The 22,811-nt window shown below is 40.8% G+C and overlaps 1 protein-coding gene across 1 annotated transcript in view; it reads right to left on the minus strand.

The window, feature by feature from the left end:
* LOC124798250 (putative ribosome-binding factor A, mitochondrial) overlaps window positions 1-22,811 on the minus strand; it is a 73,152-nt gene that overhangs the window by 32,435 nt on the left and 17,906 nt on the right. The window contains exon 3 of the mRNA XM_047261571.1: window positions 14,724-14,892. Coding sequence (XP_047117527.1) covers window positions 14,724-14,892 — 169 coding nt within the window. The remainder of the gene's footprint in view (window positions 1-14,723; window positions 14,893-22,811) is intronic.

The following is a 22,811-nucleotide window of genomic DNA, read 5'->3' on the forward strand; positions in this document are numbered from 1 at the left end:
ACAATGTCATCCAGATAGTTTATGCAGCCGGGAACGGAGGCCGTGAGCTGTTCCAAAAACCGCTGAAAAATGGTAACCGCTGGTACTGATACAACCCACAAGGAGTGTTGATGACGAGAAATTCCTTGGAAGAAGCATCCAACGCAGACTCCCGTTTGGTTTAGAAACTACCACGATTGGCGATGCCCATTTGCTGGAGGTAACAGGAAGGAGAATCCCTGAAGCTGTTAACCTGTCTATCTCAGCCTTGACACGTGCACGCAACACCACCGGAATAGGGCGTGCCCTGAAAAACTTAGGGTGAGCTGTAGGTTTAAGAGTAATGTGGGCTTCAAAATCCTTGGCACAACCCAGACCAGCAGAGAACACAGACGAAAATTCAGAACACAATCCATCCAGCTGTTGATACGGAATATCCTCAGGTATGAGGTGCACATCATCATCAATGGAGAACCCGAACAACTGGAAAGCATCATAACCGAACAGGTTTTCAGTGCCTGCATGATCCACCACATAAAACGTGAGGGGCCTAACAACAGACTTGTAGGCAGTGGAAGCATCAAACTGGCCAATGATAGGAATTTTCTGTTTATTATAAGTTCTCAGATTTCGCGTAACTGGAGACAAGGGAGGGGAGCCCAACTCCAAATACATGCGAGAATTAATGAGAGTTACTGCAGAGCCAGTGTCCACTTGCATGCGAATGTCTTTATCCAGAACACGAACAGTAACAAACAACTTATTTGTTTGAGAAAGCACACAGTTAACATCCAAGTCCGATGCCTCGTCCTTGTCGACAGGAACTTTAGGGGACTGACACACAGAAGCAATGTGGCCTTTTTTCCTACATAAATTACACGTGGCCCAATGTTTTGGACATGCGGCCCTGTCATGCTGTACGAAACAACGTGGACAATAAGGAAGTGCGGAACGAACCTGCTTCTGTGGTTGCTGTTTTCACTGCGACCATTGCGGCCCAACGTGATGTTGTTTACGCGAGTGAACCGCCGCCACCTCTTCATTCTCCTGTGAAACAGGCAAATTGTCCGTGTCAAAAGATGACTGTACAGCGCCTACATCACACCACGCGTCTATTTGCATGCCAGCAGCGTGAGACACTTCAAAGGATTGAGCGATGCTTAGAACTTCCGCCAACGACGGGTTTGGCAGTTGTGGGGCACGTTGCCAAACTTCTTTATCAGGAGCAAGCCGAAGAATAGCATCCCGAACCATTGAATCAGCATAAGACTCATGATGAGTGTCAGTGACAAACTGACATTTCCTACTCAGACTGTGTAGTTCCACCGCCCAAGCCCGGTAAGATTGATGGGGCTGTTTACGACACCGGTAGAACGCCACGCGGGCGGCAACGACGTGGGTGTTTTTTCGGTAATAGTTAGACAATAAGTCACACATTTCTTGGAAGGACAGAGAGGCAGGTTCCTGCAGAGGGGCTAACTGAGATAGCAGCTGATAGATCCATGGGGAAATCCAAGATAGACCATAGTGCTCCGAGCCAAATCCAAGATAGAAATAACGACTTACACATAGGAGCGTCGACAACGCCAAAAGCCAAGAAGTGTTGCCGCAAACACTTCTCATAATCCTCCCAGTCTACAGCGGCCTCGTTGTAAGGAGGGTATGGAGGCGGGGAAGAGGAAGACAGACGATGAGTAAGTAACGTCGACAACGCCTGAATAGCAGACGTCAGCTGTGTTTGTTGTTCAATGAGCGCTTGCATAAGCTGTTCCATGTCTGCCCCGTCACGAACACACAAATCCACAATGCAGTGAAAATATCCGACCTCGTCACCAAAAAGTGTTATAATAATTGCGTGGATATTCAAACACACTCACTTAGAAACAATAGCTGGTTACATGATAACAACTCAGTATCTCTTATTCGACTGCCGTGCCGTGACATGCGGCCGGCGCCGTTCGTAGCTACATGGCGCTCCCGCGCTCAGCCGAGTTGCGGAGCGCCTCTATCGCCATTTGCGCATACTGTCGTGGCGGCACTGTTAAATGTCGTGGCACTGTCACAACAGCTGTCATCCCTGAAAGTCGCTCATCTGCATCTGTTTTATTTCCTGACTTATGATATCTTTTTATTATCCAAATTTTTGTCAGAATGTTGTACCCTCTACAATAAAACAGCAAATGAAAACTTGCAGTAAATTAATTTAAATAATAATTACACTTGCTAATACACAATCATGCTAATTTAAGAAGTGGTCAACTGTATGTATTAGTTTGCACCATCTTTGTAGAACAGTGCCAAAAGGAGTTTCTGACAAGCATGCCTAAATAACATCTACACCTACATTTACATGGCTACTCTGCAATTCACACTTAAGTGCCTGGCAGAGGGTTCATCGAACCATTTTCATACTACTTCTCTACCATTCCACTCTCGAATGACGCGCGGTAAAAAGGAACACCTAAATCTTTCCGTTCGAGCTCTGATTTCTCTTATTTTATTATGATGATCATTTCTCCCTATGTAGGTGGACGTCAACAAAATATTTTCGCATTCGGAAGAGAAAGTTAGTGATTGAAATTTCATCAATAGATCTCGCCACAAAGAAAACCTCCTTTGTTTCAGAGACTGCCACCCCAACTCGCGTATCATATCAGTGACACACTCACCCCTATTGCGCGATAACACGAAACGGGCTGCACTTAGCACTTTTTCGATGTCCTCTGTCAATCCTATCTGGTGAGGATCCCACACCGCACAGCAGTATCCCAGCAGAGGACAGACAAGTGTAATGTAGGCGGTCTCTTTAGTGGGTTTGTCGCATCTTCTAAGTGTTCTGCCAACAAAGCGCAGTCTTTGTTTCGCTTTCCCCACAATATTATCTATGTGGTCTTTTCAATTTAAGTTACTCATAATTGTAATTGCTAGGTATTTAGTTGAATTGACAGCCCTTAGATTTGTGCGATTTATTGTATACCCAAAATTTGTTGGATTTCTTTTAGTACCCAAGTGGATGAGCTTACACTTTTCTTTGTTTAGTGCCAATTGCCACTTTTCGCACCATACAGAAATTCTCTCTAGATCATTTTGTAATTGGAATTGATCGTCTGATGATTTTACTAGACAGTAAATTACAGCATCATCTGCAAATAATCTAAGGGGGCTGCTCAGATTATCACCTAGATCATTTATGTAAATCAGGAACAGCAGAGGGACTATGACACTACCTTGCGGAATGCCAGATATCACTTCTGTTATACTCAATGATTTACTGTTTAATGACAATCTGTCAACATTTATCGTGAGTGCACTTGCGCAAGAATACTTCCTTATTTATTTATAGACAAACCTTTATTTATACTTGTTGTGAATGGTCCGAGAGGCCAAAAGTTTATAACATTTATTTAGTTGAATATTGTCATAATATATTAGTTCAGTCTGGGAAAAGTTGAGTCAAATTATGTTTCTAAAACATAAGAATTATGTACTTTTGGTGGGGAGGCCCTTCAACCAATGGAAAAGCAGACAGTAGCGAAACATTACGGAATTAAGAGGAGACTGGGACTTTTTGAGTGAAGAGCGCAAGGGAGTGAGTCTGGCGATTTTTACGTGAGTTCTGGAAGAAGTCAGACCTGCCCATGCTAACGAGTGGTATCTATTCATGGAGGTGTTTGATTTAGGGCGCTGAACAGCTGCTACCATACTTCAGCTTCAGAATGGAATTTATGTTTAGAGATGTCTGAATATATACCAGTGTAGGATTTTTTCCACTTGTATTATAGAAATGAGGCTAGGCAGAGTATGAGTTACTGTTCTTCGTATTGTATATGTTAATTAGTGAATCGTCATGTTGAACTCTGAACTGTTTTGAGCTGGTGAATATTTCATGTGTTGTAGTTATGAAGCAGATTTATTTTTCACATATTTTTGATCAAAATTTAGTATGGGGATTTTGCTACTATTCTCGTAACACTCTCAACCTAACTTTACTGCATTTGATATGGGTATTTTCTTTCTGTATTTTAACTGAACATTGTAGGACCATTCCCATTTATTTGAGATATCCTTTCTTGAATGAACATTATTCAATATAATTCTCTATCATCTACATCAATTACAGACGTTAGAATAGAACACTGTTATTAAATCATTCATTTCACTCTTATTTTGTATTTTGGCGTATTTTATTAACTCGCAATTCTAGCCAATGCACAGACTATTTGACTGCAGAATCACCGTTACAGATTATTATTTGGAATGAATTAGCTGCGGGGCTTGAACGCAGATGTTTGCAGTTTGATCCTATGACTACATTGAGCTATTATTTTTAATCAGAGCTGCGAACAGCCCAAGTACCTAAAGTACGAGTAACCGCTGGTAAAGACATAACTGGTATGCTCTTATGGGATACTGTTAGGAAGAGCAACTACGTTAACTGTAGCCATCAGGAATGGTTGTAATTGGGGTTTTCTCATCCAGGATATGAGTCAAATCACCTTAGAATTGCAGTCGTAATTCTAACGCTCCAATCATAAGGTTTTGCAGCAGTTACATGCATGAGAATCAGGAGCAGAAGTCAGGTGTTGGGAAGTTGGAACTTCAAGGAAGAAGAAAAAGGCTAGGCAGTCATGATGAGTTCATGTCTGCAGCAGCCAATAGCAGTGGAGATTTCAATGACATGCAGGCAGCAATGGCGGAAGTGGCAGCTCAGGCCACCAGCAGCGACTTCGAGTTCATCAGCATTGACACTTCAGGCAGCAAAGGTAAAGCATCAGCAGCTAGTATGACTGATAAGTTAAGTACTTGAACCATTAGCATTAATATGTGTGGTTCAGACAATGTGAGAGGGCCAGTTAGTCTAATTCCCTCAGCATCACCTGATTTAATTTGACTAAATTCCATTATCCTCGTTTTGCTTCGGTTAATGTTCATCTTATATCTTCTTTTCAAGACACAGTCCATTCCATTCAACTGTTCTTCAAAGTCCTTTGCTGTCACCTTTCCTTTTCATAATATTGTTACATTCTATCCTGGATTTTCCACTGAAGAATTCATGTTAGTATTCTGCAACTGTGGCTTATTAAACCGATAGTTTGGTAATTTTCACACCTGCTTTCCTTGGAACTGGTATTATTTTATTCTTCCTGATGTCTGAGGGTATTTCATCTGTCTCACCAGATGGAAGAGTTTTGTCATGGCTGACTCTCTCAAGGCTATCAGTAGTTCTAACCGAATGTTGTCTATCCCGAGGTGCTGTTTCATCTTTGGACTTTCAGTGCTCTGTCAAATTCTTTACACAGTATCGTATCACTCACCTCATCTTCATTAATGTTCTCTTCCATTTCCATAATACTTCCCTCAAGTACATCTCCCTTGTGTAGACCCTCTACATACTCCTTCCACCTTTCTGCTTTCCATTCTTTGCTTAGAACTAGTTTTCCATCTCAGCTCTTGATATTCATACAGGTGGTTTTCTTTTCTCCAAAGGCCTCTTTAACTGTCTTGTAGGCAACATGTATCTTACCCCAGGTGATACATGCTTCTACATCCTTACATTTGTCCTCTAGCCAATCCTGCTTAGACATTTCGCACCTCGTGGCAACCACATTTTTGAGACATTTTTATTTCCTTTCACCTGCTTCATTTATTGCATTTTCATATATCCTCCTTTCAATTAAATTCAATATCTCTTTTGTTACCCATGGATTTTTACTAGCACTCGTCTTTTTACCTACTTCATCCTCTGCTGCCGTCAGTATTTCATCTCTCAATGCTACCCATTCTTCTCCTACTGTATTCCTTTCCCCCATTCTTGCCAAAACGCTCTCTCTGGAACTCTACAACCTATGGTTCTTTTAGTTTATCCAGGTCCCATCTCCTTAAATTCCTACCTTTTTTGCAGTTTTATTCTACAGTTCATAATATAAATTGTGGTCAGAGTCCACATTTACCCCTGGAAATGTCTTACAATTTAAAACCTGATCCCTAAATCTCTGTCTAACCATTATATAACCTTCCAGTGTTTCCAGGTATCTTTCACGTATACAGCCTTCTTTCATGATTCTTAAATCAAGCATTAGTTATGATTAAATTATACTCTGTGCAAAATTCTATCAGGCGGCTTCCTCTTTCATTACTTTCCACCAGTCCGTATTCACTTACGACTTTTCCTTCTCTTCCTTTTCCTACTATCAAATTCCCCATGACTATTAAATTTTCGTCTCCCTTAACTATCTGAATAATTTCTTTTATTGCATCACAGTTTTCTTGAATCTCTTTATCAGCCGCTGAGTTAGGTGGCATATAAACTTATCATCTGTGGTGGGTGTGGTCTTTACATCTTTCCTGGCTACAATAATGTGTTCACTATGCTGTTTGTAGTAACTTATTCATGTTCCTATATTTTTATTTGTTATTAAACCTACTCCTGCACTACCCCTATGGGAGTTATAACAAGAATAAAATGGGGAACAATTTTAAGCAGTCCAATCATAAAGAGGGCACAAGAAAAGTTGTAAAATATGGAGAGAAATTTGATAATGAGGATTCTTTCTCTTCTTCTGTGGCTCTACAACTCATTATGAGCCTTGGCCTCTTCAATTGCCTCCTTTCATTTATCCTGGTCCCTTGCTAGCATTTTCCAATTCCTGTAACCCATTTTCCCTAGGTTTTCTATGACTCCATCCTACCCTCTAGTTTTCAGTTGACCTTGTCCTCTTTGTTGTGGGCTTTCAAATAATGAAATGCAATGATGTGAGGTGGTGGTCCTCAACTACATACCCTCCTACTCAGAGTTGCAATATTAAAAGTCTCAGCTGGTTTCATAGTCTAGGGGCTGCGATATGTAGTTGCTGCATTAGAGGCCAAATACTGCTAAGTCTACAGTATACGATAAGAATAGACACATGAATCAAATGGGCCAAGGTTTCTATCACTCAGCAATTGCGAATTATGAAAGTAACATATAAATTCATAAACGAAAGATCTCAATTAAATAAAATCTGCAGGTAACGCCTTTAAATGATGAGTACGATAGTAGAAGCACTTTTGAGAATGCAGTATATTTCTGCAAAACACTTATTTGATGTCGATGGTCCAGCAATTAAATAAAATATAAGTTAAATAACAGGGAGACAATAGATTCCTACTTCACATAATTAGTTATGAACAACGACATAGCTCACGAGATATTCACTTCTGAAGGCATACTACAACTCCACTGCAGAAGCCCCGGAAATCACACAAGAGCACAGGTCAGCACTCCCAAACATTTCTATCCTCTGCGACCTTGCGCAAATTGCTCCACTGTCCAAGTCTTTCCTCCGACTCCGCGTCTGTCGCGCCATCACGTCCAGCGCTTCCCGTGTCCTGTGCCCTACACTCCAGAACTCCCTGTCCTCTCTCGAAATGATCCTCCTCCCCCATTTCCATACAGTCTCACCATTAATTAGCGCTGTGATTGGCTAGAGCATTCCCTCCAAGTCAACGTACACTCACAAACATATTTCAACTCATACAAAATACTGGAGTTACATTTAAATAACTTGAAATTAAATAAATATTCCTACAGCTGGACCATAAACACGCTCTAACACACATTATTAAATACATAAACAAATTAACATCCCCCCCGCCCCCCCCCCCCCCCCCATGCACCATGGACCTTGCAGTTGGTGGGGAGGCTTGTGTGCCTCAGCGATACAGATACCCGTACCGTAGGTGCAACCACAACGGAGGGGTATCTGTTGAGAGGCCAGAAAAACGTGTGGTTCCTGAAGAGGGCAGCAGCCTTTTCAGTAGTTGCAAGGGTAACAGTCTGGATGACTAACTGACCTGGCCTTGTAACACTAACCAAAACAGCCTTGTTGTGCTGGTACTGCAAACAGCTGAAAGCAAGGGGAAACTACAGCTGTAATTTTTCCCGAGGGCATGCAGCTTTACTGTATGGTTAAATGATAATGGTGTCCTCTTGGGTAAAATATTCCGGAGGTAAAATAGTCCCCCATCCGGATCTCCAGCCGAGGACTACTCAAGAACACGTTGGTATCAGGAGAAAGAAAACTGGCGTTCTACGGATCGAAGCGTGGAATGTCAGATCCCTTAATTGGGCAGGTAGGTTAAAAAATTTAAAAAGGGAAATGGATAGGTTAAAGTTAGATATAGTGGGAATTAGTGAAGTTCGGTGGCAGGAGGAACAAGACTTTTGGTCAGGCGAATACAGGGTGGTTGTTGTTGTTGTTGTTGTGGTCCTCAGTCCCGAGACTGGTTTGATGCAGCTCTCCATGCTACTCTATCCTGTGCAAGCTTCTTCATCTCCCAGTACCTACTGCAACCTACATCCTTCTGAATCTGCTTAGTGTATTCATCTCTTGGTCTCCCTCTACGATTTTTACCCTCCACGCTGCCCTCCAATGCTAAATTTGTGATCCCTTGATGGCTCAAAACATGTCCTACCAACCGATCCCTTCTTCTAGTCAAGTTGTGCCACAAACTTCTCTTCTCCCCAATCCTATTCAATACCTCCTCATTAGTTACGTGATCTACCCACCTTATCTTCAGCATTCTTCTGTAGCACCACATTTCGAAAGCATCTATTCTCTTCTTGTCCAAACTGGTTATCGTCCATGTTTCACTTCCATACATGGCTACACTCCATACAAATACTTTCAGAAACGACTTCCTGACACTTAAATCTATACTCGATGTTAACAAATTTCTCTTCATCAGAAACGATTTCCTTGCCATTGCCAGTCTACATTTTATATCCTCTCTACTTTGACCATCATCAGTTATTGTACTCCCTAAATAGCAAAACTCCTTTACTACTTTAAGTGTCTCATTTCCTAATCTAATCCCCTCAGCATCACCCGATTTAATTTGACTACATTCCATTATCCTCATTTTGCTTTTTTTGATGTTCATCTTATATCCTCCTTTCAAGACACTGTCCATTCCGTTCAACTGCTCTTCCAAGTCCTTTGCTGTCTCTGACAGAATTACAATGTCATCGGCAAACCTCAAAGTTTTTACTTCTTCTCCATGAATTTTAATACCTACTCCGAATTTTTCTTTTGTTTCCTTTACTGCTTGCTCAATATACAGATTGAATAACATCGGGGAGAGGCTACAACCCTGTCTCACTCCTTTCCCAACCACTGCTTCCCTTTCATGCCCCTCGACTCTTATAACTGCCATCTGCTTTCTGTACAAATTGTAAATAGCCTTTCGCTCCCTGTATTTTACCCCTGCCACCTTCAGAATTTGAAAGAGAGTATTCCAGTTAATGTTGTCAAAAGCTTTCTCTAAGTCTACAAATGCTAGAAACGTAGGTTTGCCTTTTCTCAATCTTTCTTCTAAGATAAGTCGTAAGGTTAGTATTGCCTCAGGTGTTCCAACATTTCTACGGAATCCAAACTGATCTTCCCCGAGGTCCGCTTCTACCAGTTTTTCCATTCGCCTGTAAAGAATTCGCGTTAGTATTTTGCAGCTGTGACTTATTAAACTGATAGTTTGGTAATTTTCACATCTGTCAACACCTGCTTTCTTTGGGATTGGAATACAGGGTTATAAATACGATATCAAATAGGGGTAATGCAGGAGTAGGTTTAATAATGAATAAAAAAAATAGAAGTCTGGGTAAGCTACTACAAACAGCATAGTGAATGCATTATTGTGGCCAAGATAGACACAGTGCCCACGCCTACTATGGTTGTACAAGTTTATATGCCAACTAGCTCCGCACATGATGAAGAAACTGATGAAACGTATGATGAGATAAAAGAAATTATTCAGGTAGTGAAGCGAGACAAAAATTTAATAGTCATGGGTGACTGGAATTCGACAGTAGGAAAAGGGAGAGAAGGAAACATAGTAGGTGAATATGGATTGGGGGTAAGATATCCGTCTGCACATACACAGACACAAGCGGATGGATATGAGTGTGTGTGCGAGTGTATACCTGTCCTTTTTTCCCCCTAAGGTAAGTCTTTCCGCTCCCGGGATTGGAATGACTCCTTACCCTCTCCCTTAGAACCCACATCCTTTCGTCTTTCCCTCTCCTTCCCTCTTTCCTGACGAAGCAACCGTTTGTTGCGAAAAGTATTATTACCTTATAAATGAATAAATAAACAAACTTTTTTATTTTAAATTCAGTGCATTAGTATTTGTAAAACAACTCTTTCATATAGTGTTCATTAAAAAATGATGACCATTCCACTTGGAACCTGTGGAATGGTACATTAGCTTATTTGTTTTAGTTGTAAATATTTGTCATGTATTGTTGTTTTTCTGACATGTTCTACATCCTGGAGGACCTCCTCACTACGGATCAATTGGAATGAATGTAAACCTAATCTAAAAAAATTGTTCCCCTATTCAACATATCTGCTTCTCTCATCACCCTCTAAAATGCAGCATTGAATAGGAGGGGTGCCAATTCATCACCTTTTCGTACTCCATTGAATTTCCAAAGTATTGGAGCACATTCATCCAGTTTTTATGCTACCATGCATTCCCCTCATTGTCATTTTTATTATTCTTATTGGTGGTTTTCTCTCTCTCTCTCTCTCTCTCTCTCTCTCTCTCTCTCTCTCTCTCTCTCTTTTTAATACCAGTTCACCTGGAGCCTGATACGGTTGCTCTCTGTCTATACTATCATACATTTCTAAAAACAAAGATGATGTGACTCACCAAATGAAAGCACTGGCGGGTCGATAGACACACAAACATACACACAAAATTCTAGCTTTCGCAACCAACGGTTGCTTCATCAGGAAAGAGGGAAAGACGAAAGGATGTGGGTTTAAGGAATGACTCCTTACCCTCTCCCTTAAAACCCACATCCTTTTGTCTTTCCCTCTCCTTCCCTCTTTCCTGATGAAGCAACCGTTGGTTGCGAAAGCTAGAATTTTGTGTGTATGTTTGTGTTTGTTTGTGTGTCTATCGACCTGCCAGTGCTTTCATTTGGTAAGTCACATCATCTTTGTTTTTAGATATATTTTTCCCACGTGGAATGTTTCCCTCTATTATATTCCTATCATATATTTCTTGACACTATGACTACATCAAGCTATTCTTGTTCAATAGAGCCATGCCTAGCCCAAGTACCTAAAGTATGAATAACTGCAGGTAAAGATATAACTGGTTTGCTTGTATGGGATAGTGTTAGGAAGAGCAACTACACCAGCATTAACTGACAGGTACAGTCACAAACAAAACTAAAACAAATTACTTGGTACGAGGAGCAATCACAGTTGTGATGACACATTTAGCCTCATGAAAACTACAACAGCCGCATCAAACTTATTTATTAATCACAGTTAGTTTTATGACATTACAGTCATATCTTCATATAAAAACTGTTTACCTAAAAAGAAGACACAATGACTGTAATTAGAACTATCTTAAAACTATATGCTGAACTGATAAAATTCTGACTGACATGTGAGCTGTATGGACCTTTCAGTAATGTCCTTGAACCTCAATCAAGGTAGGTGATACAAATCCCCTATCTTCCAGCATGAAATTGGTGCCCCAAAGTACACAGCCATCATGAATAAAATAACCAGAGAGAAATTCGGAAACAAGAAAAGGTGAATAAGAGCCAGAATCATAACCATGGAAACAACCCCCAAATCAAAACAAGATGACTGACTTCTTAACATAATTTTACCTGCCCATTATTACCAAATCATCTAAAATGTTAAGCATATGGCCCTTAGATTCATTATGCAACATTTTTAAATTTTTGGAACCATTAGAAATAGAGTGTCTCTCATCACATAAGTGTGTACTGGGTGTTGTTTTTTATTTCTTCCTAGCTAATTGTTCTTTTAATCCAACCTTAAAACTTCTCCCCATCTCCAAAACATATTTCACTGGGCAACAGATTCAAAAAACCCTATACACACCTGTACCACTGAAGGGGTTAGAATCCAATGTCTCTTAATGTCTCATGGAAGCACCAACATTCTTGGGTATGAAAAAAATAAGAATAACCTTCTCTGCACACAATGCTTTGCCAGTTCCTTCAGATGTTCTACCAAGATAGAGGATACTATGGTACATCCTATGTCAAGGCTCACAGTCTAGAGTTACAGTGATAAAGTGATCAGAGCTGGCCTCAGTGGTCCCATGCAATACTAAAACTGAGGAATGACATAGTGAACATCATAAAGGAACAGTTTGGGAATTATTAAGACACAAGAGAAAACAAATGAATGGTTCAGGCAGAACACTTGATAAAGAGATGTAATTATGAATGCTATGGAAGGGTGGGCAGAACATACAGTTAGGTGAATGTACAACAGACAGACTAAGAAAATTTTAGCTGCATTCCAAGGGATAAGACTGAGACTTCAGCATAACGGACAGTGGGTTGATGAAAGAAAACATGCAGGAGCCACCAGGATGAGTACAGCTGAAAATCGTAATGTATGCAAAAGACTGGAGGACATCCAGCAGGGGTTGTCAAATGGCGGATGACGATGTGATGGTTTGGGGGTATGTCTGAATACAATGTTGTGACCATGTGTAATATATATTATGATACGAGGGCAGTTCAATAAGTAATGCAACACATTTTTTTTCTGAAACAGGGGTTATTTTATTCAGCATTGAAATACACCAGGTTATTCCCCAATCTTTTAGCTACACAACACTATTTTTCAACGTAATCTCCATTCAATGCTACAGCCTTACGCCACCTTGAAATGAGGGCCTGTATGCCTGCACGGTACCATTCCACTGGTCGATGTCGGAGCCAACGTCGTACTGCATCAATAACTTCTTCATCATCCGTGTAGTGCCTCCCACGGATTGTGTCCTTCATTGGGCCAAACATATGGAAATCCGACGGTGCGAGATCGGGGCTGTAGAGTGCATGAGGAAGAACAGTCCACTGAAGTTTTGTGAGCTCCTCTCGGGTGCGAAGACTTGTGTGAGGTCTTGCGTTGTCATGAAGAAGGAGAAGTTCGTTCGGATTTTTGTGCCTATGAACACTCTGAAGTCGTTTCTTCAATTTTTGAAGAGTAGCACAATACACTTCAGAGTTGATCGTTTGACCATGGGGAAGGACATCGAACAGAATAACCCCTTCAGCGTCCCAGAAGACTGTAACCATTGAGGGTATGGCTTTAAACTTTTTCTTGGTAGGGGAGTGGGTGTAGCGTCACTCCATTGATTGCCGTTTTGTTTCAGGTTCGAAGTGATGAACCCATGTTTCATCGCCTGTAACAATCTTTGACAAGAAATTGTCACCCTCAGCCACATGACGAGCAAGCAATTCCGCACAGATGGTTCTCCTTTGCTCTTTATGGTGTTCGGTTAGACAACGAGGGACCCAGCGGGAACAAACCTTTGAATATCCCAACTGGTGAACAATTGTGACAGCACTACCAACAGAGATGTCAAGTTGAGCACTGAGTTGTTTGATGGTGATCCGTCGATCATCTCGAACGAGTGTGTTCGCACGCTCCGCCATTGCAGGAGTCACAGCTGTGCACGGCCGGCCCACAAGCGGGAGATCAGACAGTCTTGCTTGACCTTGCGGCGATGACGACACACACTTTGACCAATGACTCACCGTGCTTTTGTCCATTGCCAGATCACCGTAGACATTCTGCAAGCGCCTATGAATATCTGAGATGCCCTGGTTTTCCGCCAAAAGAAACTCGATCACTGCCCGTTGTTTGCAACGCACATCCGTTACAGACGCCATTTTAACAGCTCCGTACAGCGCTGCCACCTGTCGGAAGTCAATGAAACTATACGAGACGAAGCGGGAATGTTTGAAAATATTCCACAAGAAATTTCCGGTTTTTTCAACCAAAATTGGCCGAGAAAAAAAATGTGTTGCATTACTTATTGAACTGCCCTCGTAAATCACAACAGCAGCTGCCATACAGAGAATTTTAAGGCCAAGGTACTGACTCCATCAGGCAATTTCACATCATAGTTCAACAGTTCAATGACAAGTCACATGAAGAGAGTATGTATTAGCAGTCTTCAAAAAGGAATTGGTAGCCCTTTTCCCATGGCCTGCACTTTCAAAATTGATGAAGAATGCAAGCTTAGGCTTTATTGGTGTCAGTAACAAGGTGACTACAGGCAAAGCATAAGGTCAGATAGGACAAATCTGAAGAACTAAACTGATGATATTTTAATTTTTGAAAGATACCACCCCAGCATTCAGCTTAAGTAATTTAGGGAAAGCAGGAATTCCAAATCTGAACAGCCAAGCAGGGATCTGAACCATGCTCCTCCTGAAAGCTAGTCTAGCTCATGTACATATGACAAGTTGTTCATCAAAATTGGTTTGCAACTTGTATGCTGAACCAACAACAGTTTATGCTTCATAGACTCATATTTGAACTGTATGGTATAAAATTCTCAACAAAAACCTCCACGTGGTCTTTAATTCCATACCAAAACATTCAGAAGTCCTCAATCGAGTAAACACAGACTTCACAGTATACTGAATTTTGGAAATTGGTGAATGTGCACAGTGCTGTATTTATCATTTGTGTATTGTAATGTAACTAAAGAGTGGTATAAAGGTAATTAAATTGCTTGTATTCTTCTTGGTGTTGCAATGGAGTGGAACGCAATTGTTACTGAACCTAATGTATCTGAAAGAGACGCCAGAAGGCTTCGAAAGGAAGTACAAAAATTTGCTGGCCTACTAGAACGACAGATAACATCCACTTCACATTGGAAATGCTTTTAACATAGTATGCCTAGTATACCTTTAACAAACTGTATCCTGGGCACAACACCCATCACTCTAAGCTGAGAAAGTTCATGTCGAAGCTGTCCTGCCACTGACTGCAGTGTTTTTTCAATGTCTTCATCACCTCCATCTCCCTTTGCACACCAGTATACATTTACCAGATTAAAGTCAGATGCCACTTTCACCTGCAAGCAAGTAACTGACAACGTTCACCCAACCAAAATCTCTGGTTTACTTAACTGTAGCAGTAGGTATAATATTGTAGTTTAGATGTTACAGACATTAAACTGTGCAGAGTTATTAGTAAGTATCTTAGAGATTTCACAATAAGACAATGTGACAAATACAAGAAATACACAAATAAGGACACACAAATGTAGCACAAGTTTTAGACATACATTACAAGTGTTCAGAGTTATGCAAGGCTTTGACTAACAACAAAATCAAAATTTCAGATATAAATGACTCATCGAAATCCAGTATTATAACATACATATAGATAGTAAAAATTACAATTATTCACATGACATCATATACATTGACTTTTGCCAACTCTCAAACTGTCACCTTTCAACCCAGCCTAGACCTTGGGCCATGCTACAGATCAGTTCATTACCACAAACTACATTTCAAAAAATAATTTAAACAAAAAATAAATATTATATGTGTCAATTCTCTTTCTGTTTATGTGCCTGTGACATGACTTGCTACAACACCATTACATCATAAGTCAAAGCCAATGTCTAGTATCGAGACGCTCAGTTAACCCCATATTTTCAGGTCTTTGTTACAGCCAACAAACAAGGCAATGCTGCAGAGGAATGAGAACACACTTTGCTGGTGGAATAACTAATTATTGAACATTTCAACAGAGGCAACGTGCTAGTTTTATAAGCTGTAAAAAATATGTGTAGATGGTATAAGCTCACATACACTGCAACCATTAAGTAGCTGCTACACAAATTTGTAACTCATAACTAGGATTATTTCTAAGTAAGAAAATGTGACTGTGCTCACAAAATGTGAAGTTTTACAGCAATATCTTATTCACTGTAGAATTGATAAAATAAGCAATGTGGCCAGTTTCTTGCATTTGTCATAATTGTGATAATATGACTAACCATAAAACAATGGAAATACTGAAACTGGCCATAGATAATTGATCACAAAATTACAATCTGATTCGTGCCTCATCAAAGTTGACACTACATGAAAAATAACTGTAAAAGCATTTACGTCATTCAAAACAAGAAACAACACTCTTTACAAAATTAAAGAATACACAACTGCACGATTTCTGCTCTGCTGTGGCATTGTAATCCTAGTTGACGTTTTTAATGACATTAGCTGCATTTGTGTACTGAAATGAACCAATGGTAACAGGTGAAAATTTATACCAGACATGGCATCAGGAACTGCAAGAAAGGTGTTTGTGGGCAAGTGAAAATACATCGGAACTGCTCAGATGGCTGAGGCAGTTAAGGTAACTGCTCACATTAAGTGAGAAATCCAGGTTCCAGTTCCAGTCCAGCAAAAATTTCACCTGTTGCCATTTTAATGCAAAAATGTGGCGATGTAACCAAAACCTTTGACACTATATTTGTATGGTTGCTGGATCAAATAAAGGTGTTTATTCTGTTGGACATGACCAAAAGAACAGACACGACAAATACTATATAATTCTCCTCAAGCGAGCTGAACTTGGAATGAGGTATAAGTCATCATGAAATGATTATACTGAAAGGTTAGATTCCTATTCACCACACATAGGAAGTGCTAGTGGCAAACAGGCGCACTGACCAAAAAAAACTGTACATGTTACATAAAAAAAAAAAAACCATTACCCCATGGGCCTTGCCGTTGTGGAGAGGCTTGCGTGCCTCAACGATACAGATAGCCGTAACGTAGGTGCAACCACAACGGAGGTGTTTCTGTTGAGAGGTCAGACAAACGTGTGGTTCCTGAAGAGGGGCAGCAGCCTTTTCAGTAGTTGCACTGGCAACAGTCTGGATGATTGACTGATCTGGCCTTGTAACACTAACCAAAACGGCCTTGCTGTTGTGGTACTGCAAACGGCTGAAAGCAAGGGGAAACTACAGCCGTCATTTTTCCCGAGGGCATGCAGCTTTACTGTATGATTAAATGATGATGGCGTCCTCTTGGGTAAAATATTCCGGAGGTAAAATAGTCCCCCATCCGGATCTCCAGGCGAGGCTACTCATAGGATGTCGTTATCAGGAGAAAGAAAACTGGCGTACTACGGATCAGAGTGTGGAATGTCAGATCCCTTAATTGGGCAGGTAGGTTAGAAAATTTAAAAAGGGAAATGGTTAGGCTAAAGTTAGATATAGTGGGAATTAGTGAAGTTCGGTGGCAGGAGGAACAAGAATTTTGGTCAGGCGAATACAGGGTTATAAATACAAAATGAAATAGGGGTAATGCAGGAGTAGCTTTAATAATGAATAGGAAAATAGGAGTGCAGGTAAGCAACTACAAACAGCATAGTGAACACATTATTGTGGCCAAGATAGACACGAAGCCCACGCCTACTACAGTAGTACAAGTTTATATGCCAACTGGCTCTGCAGATGAAGAAATTGATTATTATGATACGATAAAAGATACGATAAAAGAAATTATTCAGGTAGTGAAGGGAGACGAAAATTTAATAGTCATGGGTGACTGGAATTCGACAGTAGGAAAAGGAAGCGAAGGAAACGTAGTAGGTGAATATGAAATAGGGGAGAGAAATGAAAGAGGAAGCCGCCTGGTACAATTTTGCACAGAGCATAACTTAATCATAGCTAATACTTGGTTCAAGAATCATAAAAGAAGGTTGTATACCTGGATGAAGCCTGGAGATACTGTCAGCTTACAGACAGATTATATAATGGTAAGACAGAGATTTAGAAACCAGGTTTTAAATTGTAAGACATTTCCAGGGGTAGATGTGGACTTTGACCACGATCTATTGGTTATGAACTGTAGATTAAAATTGAAGAAACTGCAAAAAGGTGGGAATTTAAGGAGATGGGACCTGGATAAACTGAAAGAACGAGAGGTTGTACAGAGTTTCAGGGAGAGCATAATGGAAAAATCGACAGGAATGGGGGAAATAAATACAGTAGAAGAAGAAGGGGTAGCTTTGATGGATGAAATAGTGAAGGCAGCAGAGGATCAGGTAGGTAAAAAGACGAGGGCTAGTAGAAATCCTTGGGTAACAAAAGAAATATTGAATTTAACTGATGAAAGGAGAAAATACAAAAATGCAGTAAATGAAGCAGGCAACCACGAACCTACTACGGTGTCGTAGCAGGCGGAGAGGTGATACTCCAACGTGGCGCGTCCCAGGTGGCGGATAGGGGGGTCCTCACCGGTTTACCGGCGGACTTGAGCAAAATAAAATAGCTCTCGCGGACCAAACACTAAACAACCTCTACGGCTAACAACCGTAGTTGTAACTCGGAGCTTGCTCCATACAAGGTTGACTACCTTTGAAAGTCAAATATGGAAGGAAATCTTTCAAGGAATAATCCACCGCTTGGCAATAACCAAGGAAGACTGCACTCGGATACGGTGGGCAGTAACCTGAAAGATAACTTGGATGAGTCGGAGCATCTGAAAATACCCAAAACGGACAGATGACCAAAACTCAAGACAGGACAAATAAACTACATTGCGACACACAATATAAATTCCCTCATACAACCAGGCAAACTCAAAATTCTGACGGATGAAATGGATCGCAAGGGGATTCTCATAACCGGACTTCAAGAAATGAGAAATACTGATCAGGAGCCGATAGAATCACAAGGATATAGGATTTATAAGGGAATACCAGGGAAAAGAGTCATGAAACAGTGTCCAAAATTTGGAACAGGATTCGTGGTGAGTCTGAAAATAATAGAGTCCATAATAGAATTTAAAGCACAATCTCCCAGGCTCTCAACATTAACTCTAAAAGCTGCAAATAAAATGTACACAATAATAAATGCCCATGCCCTGACAAATGATAAAAATAATAAAAAAGAACACAGAGAAGAGGTAGAAAAATTTTGGGAGCTCTTAGATCAAACGACGAATAACATTAATAAAAATCACATCAAAATTTTAATTGGAGACTTCAATGCCCAGTTAGGAAGAGAAAAGAGATATAGAGACATAATAGGGAAATGGACAGCACAAAGAAGAACAAACAAAAATGGCATAAGACTAGTGGAATTTTGCAGAAACCATGACATGATCTCAAAGTCGACGTATTTTAAGAGAAGACCAAGTAAACTAAAAACTTGGAAACATCCAGACTGGAAAAAAGGAGAACGGCAACTGGACCATGTCTGCATGGATAAGAATTACCACAAGGAAATTTACAATGTGAAAGTACTGAGAGGGACAGATACCGGATCAGATCATTACATGATAAAAATTAAAATTAAATTAACCCCATTAGCAAAGAAAAAATCCCACCAGAAGAAGAAGAGAACCTATGACCCTCATAAACTGATACAAAATGAGGATTATGAAGCACAAACCAGGGATATAAAAATAACAGATGATCTGGAAGAAATAATTCCCAAATTGAAACAAATAGCTGAACAAGTTGCCCCTATAAATCCAAGGAAAAAACACCAGTGGTGGAGCGATGAATGTGATGAAGCAGTGTTGGATCGACACCAAGCCTGGTTAAGGCATCAAAATGAAAAAACAGAAAAATCATATTTGGAACTCACAAAACAAAGGAAGACAACACAAAAAATAATAAGGAGAGTTAAACGTCAGCACCAAAAAGATATACTTCTAATGATAGAAACAAATAGTGAAAAAACAAACTCAAGAGACTATTACAAAATATTTGGCAGACAATTACAAAGATATGATCCTCCAACATTAATGTTAAAAGATAAAGATAATAACCTAGCCCATAGCAATAGTAAAAATACAGAAATTCTAGCAGAAACATTTAACAAGTTACTAAATTGTGAAGATCCCCCAGAACTTCTTCAGATAAACACAGAAACCCCAATTAAAACACCAGCAGAAAATATAAATCCACCTACAATTAATGAGGTCTACAGAGCTTTGAAAGAACTCAAAAACTACAAAGCAAGTGGAGAAGATCAAACGTTTGCTGAACTTTGGAAATATGCAGCAGAACCAGTAAAGATAGCATTACACCAATGCATAGTAAAAATCTGGAATGAAGAGAAATTACCAGAAAATTGGACTACTGCTATAATACATCCATTACATAAGAAAGGAGAAAAATCAAATCCAGACAACTATAGAGGAATTTCCCTTTTGGACTGCACGTATAAGATCATGTCAAGAATACTACACAACCGCTGTAAAGATCAATTAGAACTGGAACTGGGAGAATATCAAGGAGGATTTAGATCCTGGAGAAGCTGCCCAGAACAGATAATCACATGAAGTTAGTTATGGATGTCTACAAAAGAAGGCAAAAACAACTAGTCATAACCTTTGTAGATTTCAAAAAGGCGTATGATTGCATCCATAGATCTTCAATGATGAAAATATTAAGCAATTTTGGACTTCATCCTAAATTAATAAAAATGATACAGTTAACCTTAACAAACACCAAATCCAAAGTAAAATTTAGAGGAGAAATATCTGAACCATTTACGATTAAAACAGGGTTGAGACAGGGAGATTGTTTATTACCATTGATATTCAATTGTGCTCTTGAATATGTAATGAGAGAATGGTACAAGGAAAATCCTATGAATATTAAAATTGGAACTAAGAAAGATAAAATAAACCTAAATTGCTTGGGATTTGCTGATGACCTAGCATTACTAGCTAATAATATTCAGGAAGCCACGAAACAAATAACAAGCTTACAAAATATAGCACAAAAATTATGACTCCAGATATCATTTGAAAAGACTGAAATAATGGTAACGGATCCACTTGTAATAGATCACATCACAGTGAACAATAGGGAAATTAAAATAGTGAAACAATTTAAATACCTGGGTGAAATTATAACACATAAATTGGACGAGAAACCTGCATGGCGAGCAAGAACTAATAAAATGATAAAAGCTCAAAAACTAACATGGTCTACGTACAATAAAAAATGTCTATCAATTAAAACAAAATTAAAACATTACAAGACGGTGGTTCAACCAGAGGTTACATACGGAAGTGAAACTCTTTTTAAAGTCACCCAGAAAAACAGAATCGACAAAATTTTAAAAGTAGAGAGAAGAATTGCTAGAACATGCATAAATAAGAAATATCAAAAAGCTGGGCAATGGCGGATAGTTCCAAATGAGGTGGTATACAGAGAACTGGAGCCCATCACTGATACTATACGAAAGAAAAGGATCTCTTTTTGTGGTCACATTCTGAGGACACCAGAAACCAGATTATCAAGGAAAATTATTGAGAAACTCTGCAATTTGAAACAACAAGGAAGATGGCTTAAGGAAATAAGAGAGGATATGGAAGAACTGGAAATACACTCTTGGAAATGGAAAAAAGAACACATTGACACCGGTGTGTCAGACCCACCATACTTGCTCCGGACACTGCGAGAGGGCTGTACAAGCAATGATCACACGCACGGCACAGCGGACACACCAGGAACCGCGGTGTTGGCCGTCGAATGGCGCTAGCTGCGCAGCATTTGTGCACCGCCGCCGTCAGTGTCAGCCAGTTTGCCGTGGCATACGGAGCTCCATCGCAGTCTTTAGCACTGGTAGAATGCCACGACAGCGTGGACGTGAACCGTATGTGCAGTTGACGGACTTTGAGCGAGGGCATATAGTGGGCATGCGGGAGGCCGGGTGGACGTACCGCCGAAATGCTCAACACGTGGGGCGTGAGGTCTCCACAATACATCGATGTTGTCGCCAGTGGTCGGTGGAAGGTGCACGTGCCCGTCGACCTGGGACCGGACCGCAGCAACGCACGGATGCACGCCAAGACCGTAGGATCCTACGCAGTGCCGTAGGGGACCGCACCGCCACTTCCCAGCAAATTAGGGACACTGTTGCTCCTGGGGTATCGGCGAGGACCATTTGCAACCATCTCCATGAAGCTGGGCTATGGTCCCGCACACCGTTAGGCCGTCTTCCGCTCACACCCCAACATCGTGCAGCCCGCCTCCAGTGGTGTCGCGACAGGCGTGAATGGAGGGACGAATGGAGACGTGTCGTCTTCAGCGATGAGAGTCGCTTCTGCCTTGGTGCCAATGATGGTCGTATGCGTGTTTGGCGCCGTGCAGATGAGCGCCACAATCAGGACTGCATACGACCGAGGCACACAGAGCCAACACCCGGCATCATGGTGTGGGGAGCGATCTCCTACACTGGCCGTACACCACTGGTGATCGTCGAGGGGACACTGAATAGTGCACGGTACATCCAAACCGTCATCGAACCCATCGTTCTACCATTCCTAGACCGGCAAGGGAACTTGCTGTTCCAACAGGACAATGCACGTCCGCATGTATCCCGTGCCACCCAACGTGCTCTAGAAGGTTTAAGACAACTACCTTGGCCAGCAAGATCTCCGGATCTGTCCCCCATTGAGCATGTTTGGGACTGGATGAAGCGTCATCTCACGCGGTCTGCAGGTCCAGCACGAACGCTGGTCCAACTGAGGCGCCAGGTGGACTACATCCAGCATCTCTACGATCGTCTCCATGGGAGAATAGCAGCCTGCATTGCTGCAAAAGGTGGATATACACTGTACTAGTGCCGACATTGTGCATGCTCTGTTGCCTGTGTCTATGTGCCTGTGGTTCTGTCAGTGTGATCATGTGATGTATCTGACCCCAGGAATGTGTCAATAAAGTTTCCTCTTCCTGGGACAATGAATTCACGGTGTTCTTATTTCAATTTCCTGGAGTGTAACTCTGGATGATTTGCAGAACAAAACGCCAAATTTAAAGAAGTTGAGGGACACAGAAATAAGATTTAAACCAAAAATTGACAAATGACATACAATGAAAAGGGTATTTACAGATAAGGAACAACGAAAAGCATCGGAACGAATGAAGAGATACCGGGCCACTCGGAAGGGGAAAATACCAAAGAAGAGGACCAGAAATGATTGACTGAAGTGGTCCAATGAG

Source organism: Schistocerca piceifrons, chromosome 5 (genome assembly GCF_021461385.2).
Source record: "Schistocerca piceifrons isolate TAMUIC-IGC-003096 chromosome 5, iqSchPice1.1, whole genome shotgun sequence".
Lineage (NCBI taxonomy): Eukaryota > Metazoa > Arthropoda > Insecta > Orthoptera > Acrididae > Schistocerca > Schistocerca piceifrons.